The sequence below is a fragment of the Thamnophis elegans genome, chromosome 16 (assembly GCF_009769535.1).
Source record: "Thamnophis elegans isolate rThaEle1 chromosome 16, rThaEle1.pri, whole genome shotgun sequence".
Taxonomy (NCBI): Eukaryota; Metazoa; Chordata; class Lepidosauria; order Squamata; family Colubridae; genus Thamnophis; species Thamnophis elegans.
The window spans coordinates 36,083,253-36,095,503 of record NC_045556.1 but is presented as its reverse complement, the minus strand read 5'-3'; the positions used below and the strand labels follow the sequence as shown (position 1 = coordinate 36,095,503).

The following is a 12,251-nucleotide window of genomic DNA, read 5'->3' as shown; positions in this document are numbered from 1 at the left end:
TTGATTTTTGCCCAATTGCTCTTTGCAGTCCTCTTTTAACCTCGTTTGGTTTTGGAATATTTTCTACCCTATTCTGCTCCAGACTGTATAGACTATATATATATATATGTTGTATTTGTGCTGATAATATATATATATTATATATAGTGTGTGTATATATTTAAAGTCGCAACCCCTGGTAAGCCCCAATTATGGGAGGAAGCTAACTGCTTCCATTATCTGTCAATCGGCTCGTCATAAGAGTCCATCACGACAGAAACCCAATATTTTTACTGTTGCCTTTGTTATATTTGTGTTATATTTGTGCTGATAAATAAATAAAGGGAGACTAGTATAGATCTATTTCAAGCTATTGAGCTCTCATCAGCTAGCCATACCCTTACTGAGATTCGAACCTGGGCTGATTGCATATCAGGCAGAGATGTTAACCACTAAGCCACAGGCTGTCCTCTGTTATCAGCTTGAGCCAGGGAGAAAGGTATATATTTAAAGTCACAACCCCTGGTAAGCCCCAATTATGGGAGGAAGCTAACTGGTGTGTGTGTATGTATATATCCATGATTTTTCTTCACGGAAAGATTTTGCACATCGGTTCTCTGGCCTCTTAACAGGAACACATTCTTGAATCTCTGGACTGTTTCAAGGTGCAATCTGAAATTTGAGGAATTTACACATTTTCCTTTAAAAAAAACAACAACAAGTATTCAGTGCACACAATCAATTACATATTGGCTGGAGTAGAAGCCACGACAAGAATGCTGAAGCTTTAGATTGTGCCAGATGTTCATTTTGATTTCTGCTGTAACCTTTTCTGGAGGGGTGGGGAGACCAACAGACTGAACAAAAAAAATGTTCATCTGTTTGAAGGAACTCGCCCCCATAAACGTCCCACTTTGGTTCCACATATTTGATTGCGTCCCGTTTTGGCAACTGCGCTGCCAAAATTTAGATCCATAAAAAAGAAAGTCCTACGGAACTTGAAAGCTTTAGGACGTACAGTATTTCACACCCGAATGCTTTAACTGACTATTTAAAAATAAATATCCTTTGGAGAAAGCTGATTTTCGATTTGACTTGGCTCCACTTGAATTTGGAGAGCTCAGGAAATAGAATATTGTTCCAGACAGCTGCCTTGATGAAGCAGGAGGGCACACGTCAACTCCAGGCACAGAGTTTCTCTGCCTGTGATGTTTACTTGAAATAAAGCACATCCACATTTGCTGAGGTTTGGATTGATGAATTCTTATCATTCCTCTCAAGCAGGAAGGCAAGAGAGAGAAAGAAGAAAAGAGAAAAGAGAGAGAGAGAGAAAGAGAGGAGAGAAAAAGAGAAGAATGAGAGAAGAAGAGAGAGAAAGAGAAAGAAAAAAGAGAGACAAGGAGAGAAAGAAAGAAAAATGAGAAAGAGAGGAGAAAAGGAGAAAGAGAAAGAGAGAAAGAAGAAAGAGAAAGACAGAAAAGGGAGAGAGAAAGACAAGGAGTGAAAGAAAGAAGAGGGAGAGAAGAGAGAAAAAGAGAGACAGAAAAGAGAGAGGGGAGAGAGAAAAAGAGACAGAAAAGAGAGAGAGAGACAAGGAGAGAAGGAAAGAAAAGAGAGAAGAGAGAAAAAGAGAAAAGAGGGGGAAGAGAGAAAAAGAGGGAGAAAAGAGAAAGAGAGAGAGAGAGACAAGGAGAGAAAGAAAGGAGAGAAGAGAGAGAACGCGAGGAAAAAGCAAGAGAAAAGAAAAAGGGACAGAGATAGAGACAAGGAGTGAAAGAAAGAACAGAGAGACAAGAGAGAAAAAAGAGGCAGAAAAGAGAGAGAGAGAGACAAGGAGAAAGAAAGAAAAGAGAGGGAGGAGAGAAAAGGTGAGAGAGAGAGAAAAGAGAGAAACAGAAAGAAAAAAGGGAAGAGAGAGAGAAATGGGAGCATATTTTAAAATCACCTCCCATGTTTGACTTGCTTTTAGAAACCCCTTTTCAAGTTGAATGTTTTTAAACTAGAAGAGGGAAAAATACACACTCTGCACTGAGAGTTCAAGTGGAAAGTGGGTTTGACATTTCAGTCATTTCATTTACCAGCCCGTAATGGATCCTAACGTTCTCGTCTTCCTCACTACGGGCAGTCCTTGTTTTACGACTGCCATCGAGCCCCGCATTTCCATGGCTAAAGCAAGACAGTTGTTCAGTTGCCCTGATTTGACGAACTTTCTTGCCACCGTTGTTAAGCGAATCACTGCAGTTGTTAAATTAGTAATGCAGTCGTTAAATGAATCTGGCTTCCCCGTTGACTTCGCTGGTCAGAGGGTCCCGAAATCGTGTGACCCTGGGATGCTACGACCGTCATAACCCAATTATTCCTCTCTTCCACACACACTTGAGATGATCAGAAAGCATCCTGCTTATTTCAATGCCTAGTGGTTAAGCCGTGAGGCTGGAAACCAGGCGATGGTGAGTTCTAGTCCCATCTTAGGCGTGCATGAAAGACAGGTGGGTGACTTTGAGTCAATCACCAGGAGACAGTGAGTTCTAGTGGTACCTTAGCAATAAAAGCCAACTCAGTGACTTTGGGCCAATTACCAGGAGATGCTCAGTTCTAGTCCTGCGTTAGGCGTCAAAACTGCCTGAGTGATTTTGGGCCAATCACCAGGCGATGGTGAATTCTAGTACTGCCCTAGGCACAAAGGAAAGCTATATGACTTTGAGCCAATCACCAGGTGACGGGGAATTCCAGTCCCGCCTTGGACATGAAAGCTGCCTGAGTGATTTTGGGCCAATCACCAGGCGATGGTGAGTTCTAGTCCCACCTTAGGCACAAAAGACAGCTGGGTAACTTTGAGCCAATCACCAGGAGACAGTGAGTTCTAATCCCATTTAGACACGAAAGCCGTCTGGGTGACTCTGGGCCAATCACCAGGCGACAGTGAATTCTAGTCCCGCCTTAGGCCTAAAGGACAGCCGGATGACTTTGAGCCAATCACCAGGCGACGGGGAGTTCTAGTCCCACTGTAGACACAAAACCATCTAGGTCATCTCGAACGCACCAAGAAAACTATAACTATAACCACACTTTTTTAGGGGAGGGGAATAATTGCAACTTCTGCTTGTGGGAAACCTGAAACGAGAGCTGGGCTGCTGAGAAAACGATCCGTACGGAGACAGATCCCCCCTGTCTGTCGCCAAAGGGAAGCTGTTAAGTTTGGGAAAGGAGTCTTGGGAAGGGGGAAAAAAAAATAACAACCGCTGGGAATCGGAAGATGGAAGCAATGGAAAGAAATAAAAGTGGCCGCTCCAAGATCAGCACAATTGCAGAAAAAAAGACAAAAACTGCAATGCTTACATAGGCAGGAGTGGGTGATTGCTTCTGCAGATGGATACTCCGGGGGCAGTTAAATTGGAAACAGAAACCGTAGCTTCTCAAACAGAACGTTTGGTGCAAGAACGAGTCTTAAAAACCAACCAGATTCCTGAAAACAAGGATAAGCCACAAACTCTCTTGCTGAAGCCTCGTCTGCGTAGATCTCACCAGGATACTCATTTCGCGCAGCACAGATAAAGAACTCAAGAAGGAAAAGGATGGGAACTCATCAAGGATGGAAGCAACCTGGAATGAAGGAGAAACTTCCCGACAGTGAGGACAATCAACCAGTGGAACAGCTTGCCACCAGGAAGTTGTGGGGGGCTCCATCACTTGAGGTTTTCGAGGAGAGATTGGAGAAAATGAACCCCTGCTGTCTGGCACACACAACAATCGGCTCATGCTGGAAAATGGAAGACCAGCTTTTGCAGTTTCCGGCGCTGCCGCGCGGACGAAATCTAGCTAATCATGTGCGCCAGAAACCCAGAAGAGGAATGGGCAATGCTGCACCTACCATGGCTCCGTGTGTCACTTCAAGCACGCGTGCTACAGATTCGCCATCACGGGTCTAGAGACTCCTGCTTGAGCAGGGGGTTGGACTAGAAGACCTCCAAGGTCCCTTCCAGCTCTATTCTGATGAAAAACTATGTCCAAGATTAAGAGTTCTCGTTGAATACAGGTAGCTTACAACAGTTCGATTCGACAACAGTTCGACTCTGGCCGTGTTGAAAACTACCTGTAGTTAAAACAAGACACGTGAACAAGAGCCGAGGTGGCGCAGTGGTTAAATGCAGCACTGCAGGCTACTTCAGCTGACTGCAGTTCTGCAGTTCGGCTGTTCAAATCTCACCGGCTCAGGGTTGACTCAGCCTTCCATCCTTCCGAGGTGGGTAAAATGAGGATCTGGATTGTTGTTGGGGGCAATATGCTGACTCTGCAAACCGCTTAGAGAGGGCTGAAAGCCCTATGAAGCGGTATATAAGTCTAACTGCTATTGCTATTGCTACCTTCCATCTTCCTTTTCCCCTCCTTTCTTTCTGTAAAACCTGTCCCTCCTAAGAGCTACTACGTACGGCTTTCTATCTATCTTGCTTTAAAAAGAAAGAAAGAAAATTCAGCCCATTTTTCAGATGAAAGGGAAGCCTGCTGGATGACCTCTAGGAAAATACATGTAAACAGTGCTCACTGTTGCTAGCAATTGCCTCCATGGGGTTTAAAATGTGTTTTTGCAAGAGAAGGAGAGAGAGTGAGAAAATTACTCATGTTCTGTCTCGTGTCCAAAAATTATGTCATGGCCCTAAATATTTAGAGAACCCCCTTTGTTATGTTATGTTCCACGCAGAATATCCAAGCTAATAAAATAAAAAAAACTGCTGTATATATAATCTTAACATCGTGCATGAATGTGGAACTCGGTCCAAGAATTAAATTAAGCAATGTGGCTTCTGGCATTCAGCCATAGAGAGCTCAACACACACACAAAAAAAAAACCAACCTCACAGACTCACACCGGCTGCGATGATACACATCTCACTACTGCCTGGCGAACGCTTCTGAGGCCTACCGAGCCTCATCACAACAACCTTGCAACATTGACGACGGGTGAATTGACAATGCGTGCCATGCACAATATGCATGGTAAGCCAACACAACCGACGGAGTTCTCGCTTCAGCTGGCCCGGCAAAGCCAGTTTGACGGAAAGTTTGTGTCAAACTTCTGGCTTTAAAAGATGGGAGACCCGACAATCTCAAACAAACAAGCAAAGAAACAATGGAGAAGTTAGATTTAAAAATAAATAAATAAAACTAGGAAAATAGGAACTGTGCCCTTAAGAAGGAGAACAGGAGACGGGAAGAGAAAGCAGAATGAATTCTGTCTATTTTTCATCTCATAGATAAGAGTTGTCTGTCTGCCTGTCTGTCTCTCTCTCTCAATCATCTCTCTTCACTCTCTCCTCTCCATGTATCTATCATCTATCTCTCTAGCCTCGCTTTCTCTCTATTCTTTTATTTTCTCTCTAACTCTGTCCCTAACATCCATTCATCCATCTCTATCTATCTATCATGCATTCATATCTATCCATCCATCCGTCTATCATCTATCATCCATTCATATCTATCTATCTATCTATCTATCTATCTATCTATCTATCTATCTATCTATCTATCTATCTATCTACCATCCATCCATCCATCCATCCATCCATCCATCTATATATCATCCATTCATATCTATCCATCCATCATCTATCTATCATCCATCCATATCTATCTATCTATCTATCTATCTATCTATCTATCTATCTATCTATCTATCTATCTATCTATCTATCTATCTATCTATCATCCATCCATATCTATCCATCCATCCATCTATCATCTATCTATCATCCATCCATATCTATCTATCTATCTATCTATCTATCTATCTATCTATCTATCTATCTATCTATCTATCTATCTATCTATCATCTACCTACCTACCTACCTACCTACCCACGCACCCACCCACCTATCTATCCATCCATCCCCATGACCCCGTGGCACTGTGACTGTCATAAATACGAGACAGTTGCCAAGGGTCTGAATTTCGGTGACGTTGACCATGGGGATGCTTCAAAAGTCATAACTGTGGAAAATGACCACAAGTCAAGTTTTTTCCAGAGCTGTCACTAAACAAGCTAAGAAAACTAAGATCATGGCATTCGGCCCTCTCAATGCCTGGCAAATAGGTGGGGAAGAAATGGAGATTTTATTTTCCTGGGCTCCAAGATCACCGCAGATGGGGACTGCAGCCAAGAAATTAGAAGACACTTGCTCCTGGGGAGGAAAGCAAAAGCGATGGCAAATCTAGACAGCATCCTAAAAAGCAGACACAACAAAAGTGTGTGTAGTCAAGGCTGTGGTTTTCCCAGTTGCAATGGATGGCTGTGAAGGTTGGACCATAAGGAAAGCTGAGCACCAAAGAATGGAGGCCTTTGAACTCTGGTGCTGGAGAAGACTCCTGCATTGAGTCCCTTGGACTGCAAGGCCATCCAACCGGTCAGTCCTAGAGGAGATCAACCCTGACTGCTCTTTAGAAGGCCAGATCCTGAAGAGGAAACTCAAAAACTAATGAGAAGGAAGGACTCCCTAGAGAAGAGCCTCATGCTGGGAATGATGGAGAGCAAAAGAAGAAGGGGACGGCAGAGAAGGAGGTGGCTGGATGGAGTCACCAAAGCAGTCGGCGTGAGCTTCAATGGACTCCAGAGGATGGTAGAGGACAGGAAGGCCTGGAGGAAAGTTGTCCATGGGGTCACAATGGGTTGGACATGACTTCGCAACTAACAACCCCCTATATTTTGAAACCCTGTGCACCAAGGGATTTCTGGGCTGGGAGATTCCCAAGAGAAATGTCTTTCTTCCCAAGTGTTTGGTGCCACCGCTTCCTTTCCAAAGCGACGGGAATTTTACCACCATTGGGAAAGTGTGTCATGTTCATCCATGCCTCATCCGCCGCCCTCTCATAAAGCAATCCAGATTTTTTTTTGCTGTGGTGGTTGTCGGGCTTTTTTTTTTGGGGTTCGCTTAATGAAGATCAGCTTACAAATGGTGCAACAGGATGAATCACTGACGAGACCATATGTGATGACTACAGAAAATTCAACGGCCGATTGTCGGCCTAGTCTAGCTGTCTCATTGACGGAGTTTCTTTCCACAAAGCCAAGTTTTTATTTCGAGCCTGTAGAAACAACCGCTTATTTGGGAAGAAACGGTTTTATTTCGGAAACAGAATAGAATAACAGAGCTGGAAGGGACCTTGGAGGTCTTCTAGTCCAACCCCCTGCTTAGGCAGGAGACCCTACACCACTTCAGACAAATGGTTATCCAACATCTCCTTAAAAATGTCCAGTGTTGGAGCATTCACAACTTCTGGAGGCAAGTTGTTCCACTGATTAATTGTTCTGTCAGGAAATTCCTCCTTAGTTCTAGGTTGCTTCTCTCCTTGATTAATTTCCACCCGTTGCTTCTTGTCCTGCCTTCTGATGCTTTGAAGAATAGCTTGACTCCCTCTTCTTTGGGGCAGCCCCCGAGATATCGAAACCCTGCTATCATGTCTCTCCTAGTCCTTCTTTTCATTAAACTAGACTTATCCAGTTCCTGCAACCGTTTTTCATATGTTTTAGCTCAATGAAATTGGGCTTCCATCTGAAATTTCACTTAGATTGCTGATACTATTTTTTTTAAAAAAAATCTTTTAGTTTCCTTGCCAGAGATAATTTTTTAAAAATTTATCTTGAAGGGCAGGAAAAAAAATGTTTTTTTTTCTCACCCTTCAAATAGATTAGGCTAGACTCCCCTGCCCCCGCCCTCCCGTGGAGTCAGCAGAAGTGAAGCAATTGTTACTTACTTGTAGTTGTCATCTTCCACAAATTTCTGAAGCTCTTCAATATACCGGACGGACTTCAAGTATTTTTGAACGTGGGGTAACATTAGAAGGTGATCTGCGATGCCAAAAAAAAAAAGTGGAGGGGGGGGGAATGTATTTAGATCTCAAAACTGTTATGAAGGAAAGGAGTTTGTGGCAGTAACAGGCTGAAACTCCTCCTACTATCTATTCTGATCGACAACCCAAAATTCTCCATCAAGACTAAGAATTTCACTGAGAATCATAAAGTAGTCCCCGACTTCCGACTGTAACTGCCCAGATAGTTGGGAGCCTTATGCTGACTCTGTAAACTGCTTAGAGAGGTAAAACATTGTGAAGTGGTATATAAGTCTATTTTCTTTTCCTTCCTTTTTTCTTTTCTTTTCTGCTCTACTCTACTCTACCCTACCCTATTATTCCACTCCATTTCTAATTCTAATCTACTGTATTCTATCCTACCCTATTTTACTCTACTCTATTATTCCATTCCATTTCTAATTCTAATCTACTGTACCCTAGCCTACCCTATTTTACTCTACTCTACTCTACCCTACTCTATTATTCCATTCCATTCCTAATTCTAATCTACTGTACTCTAGCCTACCCTATTCTACTCTACTCTACCCTACTCTATTATTCCATTCCATTCCATTCCTAATTCTAATCTACTGTACAATAGCCTACCCTATTTTACTCTACTCTATTCTACCCTACTCTACTCTATTATTCCATTCCATTTCTAATTCTAATCTACTGTATTCTATCCTACCCTATTTTACTCTACTCTACTCTACTCTACTCTACTCTACTCTATTATTCCATTCCATTCCTAATTCTAATTCTAATCTATTGTACTCTAGCCTACCCTATTCTACTCTACTCTACTCTACTCTACTCTACTCTACCCTACTCTATTATTCCATTCCTAATTCTAATCTACTGTACTCTAGCCCAGTGTTTCTCAACCTTGGCAACTTGAAGATGCCTGGACTTCAACTCCCAGAATTCCCCAGCCAGTATTTGCTGGCTGGGGAATTCTGAGAGTTGAAGTCCGGATATCTTCAAGTTGCCAAGGTTGAGAAACACTGCTCTAGCCTACCCTATTTTACTCTACTCTACTCTACTCTACTCTACACGACACTCTACTCTACTGCCATGGTGGCGCACTGGTTAGAATGCAGTAAAGGTAAAGGTTGTCCTCGCACATATGTGCTAGTCGTTCCCGACTCTAGGGAGCAATGCTCATCTCTGTTTCTAAGCCGAAGAGCCAGCGCTGTCCGAAGACGTCTCCGTGGTCATGTGGCCAGCATGACTCAACGCCAAAGGCGCACGGAACGGTGCAACGGGGAAAAGTAAAAACAACGCACAGCTTAGATCAGCCTATCACACAGGAGGAAATGAATGGGACCTCCTAAAATTGGAACAGAAGCCAAAGCAAAGGGCTGCAACAGCCGATGGAGTGGATAAAGTTACCACCAAGTTTATACAGCTGATGAAGTTACAACCAATATCGGCAACGGAATTTATCCATAAAACGAAAAGGAAAACATCTACCCTTCACCGCTGATCCACATACGGACATCTGCAAACCTAGTCACCGAGACAATAAAATCTAATTGTCTAGAACTAAATAATATATACAAGATGGTAGAAACCAAATTGACTGAGCAGCACAGCAGGAAATAACCCAAGGCCAGCTTTCACACAAGGGAGACATCTGACACCAATTGACTGAGCTGGTTAACGCGGACGAGGAAGCAAATTTACCAACCGTAGCTACAAGAGACTTGCAAATCAGCAATTATTCGGAGAATGTTGTTCATCTGATTAGATCTTTGTTCATTCTCCATGATGCTGCCGGAAGCTGGGTAGGCTGAATCAATGTAGATTAAGTCCAAGAGATAAATCCCTAAAATTAAAGAGAGAGAGAGAGATTAGATCACATTTAGTCAACATAGTTGCAACCGACTTAACAGAATTAAACACAGTTGGAAAGGACCTTGGAGGTCTTCTAATCCAACCTCCTGCTCAGGCAGGAAACTCTACACCATTTCAGACAAGCGGCTGTCCAGTTTCTTCTTCTTCAGAGCCGAGGTGGCGCAGTGGTTAGGGTGCAGTACTGCAGGCCACTTCAGCTGACTGTTATCTGCAGTTCAGCGGTTCTAATCTCACTGGCTCAAGGTTGACTCAGCCTTCCATCCTTCCGAGGTGGGTGAAATGAGGACCCGGATTGTTGTTGGGGGCGATATGCTGACTCTGTAAACCGCTTAGAGAGGGCTGAAAGCCTATGAAGCGGTATATAAGTCTAACTGCTATTGCTATTCAAAACCTCCAGTGATGGAGCATCCACAACTTCTGAAGGCAACTTCTGTTCCCCTGGTTGATTGTTCTCACTGTCAGGAAATTCCTCCTTAGTTCCAGGTTGCTTCTCTCCTTGATGAGTTTCCATCCGTTGCTTCTTGTCCTGCCTTCAGATGCTTCAGAGAATAGCTTGACTCCCTCTTCTTTGGGGCAGCCCCCGAGATATTGGAAGACTGCCATCATGTCACCTCCTAAATCCTTTTTTTCACTGGACTAGACTAGGCAAACCTGTTTTAACCTCCAGCCTTCATTATCTGTCTGTCTGTCTGTCTGTCTCTACAGTATCTATCTATCTATCTATCTATCTATCTATCTATCTATCTATCTATCTATCATCTATCTATCTATCTATCTATCTATCTATCTATCTATCCATCCATCCATCCATCCATCCATCCATCCATCCATCCATCCATCTATCTCTATTATATCTTACCTATCTCTATTATTCTCTCTCTCTCTCTCCCTCTCTCTCTCCCTCTCTCTCATCTATCTATCTATCTGTGCATGTGTGTGTGTATGTTCCAGCATAACTCTGAAACACCTCGAGCAATTTCAACCATACTTGGTATACAGATGACTGACTCTCTGGAAACAAATACTGTGGGGGTAAGACACCCCTAATACCCCTCAGGGTGTGTGTTCTGTTAAGATGCAGCCTGTTGTGCCTTCAAATGGCTTCTACTGTACAGCACAGTGGAGTTGCCATGGTTAACGGCTTCACAGTACTCCATAAGGGGGCTCCCTCTGTTAAGGGGGAAAATCCAACCTTAGAAATTACATTTGGTCCGTATATTTCCCCTCCCTATAAATAAATACCCAGGCAACATCAGGTTATCGGCTAGTAATTGATAAAATGATAACAAATGTGCAAAAGGGCTGCTGTAAACTGAGGATTCTTTTGTGTTAAGCATTTGTCTTTGAAACCGACGTCGTTCCTGAAGAAACCTAATCTGAGCACGAACCATTTGGGAATGAGAGAATTGGTATCCAATCCTGGAGGCAGCTGTTGTTAAAAGGAAAGTTGCCGAAGATGCAACCGGCCACCCGCCTCAACAGATGAAACCACAGCTGCTAAACAGCTGATACTGATGGTCTTGCTATTTAATGTATTATTAGGAACATTCCGGAAACCTTAGCAGATTCACAAAACCTTATGCTAAACCATCCGCATTTGGGGACGTCAATCAAGGGGAGCTGTGGGGTCTTCGATTCAACACTCGCTCGAGTTACCATATTTTTTGGAGTGTAAGACACACTTTTTCTCCCCCATAAAAGAGGGTGAAAATTTGGGTGTGTCTTAGACATCAATTGTAGTCCTGCCCACTTGCTGGCCGATACCTTTGGCCTCTGGCTCCCAGCAATATGCCTCCTTGCAGCCAACAGCCAACAGCCTGTTTCAGTTTCAGCTTCAGCACAGCCAAAGACAAAAACAATTTCCTACCAATAGAGTATTCTTAGGTAATCTTTAACGCAACCAATTTTGGTTCTGTATCTATAGCCTTATTTGTCACTTGAGAAACCTATATGCGGGTCAAGAAGCAACAGTGAGAATTGGACACGGAACCACTGATTGGTACAAAGTTGGGAAAGGAGTCCGGCAAGGCTATATACTGTCACCTTAACTAATATGCAGAGGAATCAATTAAGATTGAAGGGAGAAATATCAACAACCTCAGATATGCAGATGATGCCACTCTAATGGCAGAGAGTTAAGAGGAACTAAAGAGCCTCTTGATGTGGGTGAAGGAGGAGAGTGCCAAAGTTGGCATGGAACTCAACATTAAGACAACTAAGATTATGGTATATGGACTTCTCAATTCCTGGTAAATAGATGGGGAAGAAATGGAGGTGGTGGCAGATTTTACTTTCCTGGGCTCCAAGATCACCACAGATGGGGATGGCAGCCAAGAAATGAAAAGAGGCTTGCTCCTGGGGAGGAAAGCAATGGCAAAGCTAGACAGCATCCTAAAAGGCAGAGACATCACCCTGCCAACAAAAGTGCCTCTAGTCAAGGCTACGGTTTCCCCAGTTGCAAAGGATGGCTGTGAAGGTTGGACCATAAGGAAGGCTGAGCGCCAAAGCATGGAGGCCTTTGAACTCTGGTGCTGGAGAAGAAGACTCCTGCATTGAGTCCCTTGGACTG

The 12,251-nt window shown here is 43.4% G+C and overlaps 1 protein-coding gene across 5 annotated transcripts in view; it reads right to left on the bottom strand.

Annotated features, from left to right (window-relative positions):
• The window catches only part of RALGPS1 (Ral GEF with PH domain and SH3 binding motif 1), an 85,175-nt gene that overhangs the window by 32,010 nt on the left and 40,914 nt on the right, over positions 1–12,251 (bottom strand). For all 5 annotated transcript variants that reach the window (XM_032232462.1, XM_032232463.1, XM_032232465.1 and 2 more), the window contains exons 5-6: positions 9,516–9,653; positions 7,727–7,820 (exon numbers count right to left, since the gene is read on the bottom strand). In XM_032232462.1, the coding sequence (XP_032088353.1) occupies positions 7,727–7,820; positions 9,516–9,653 (232 nt within the window). The remainder of the gene's footprint in view (positions 1–7,726; positions 7,821–9,515; positions 9,654–12,251) is intronic.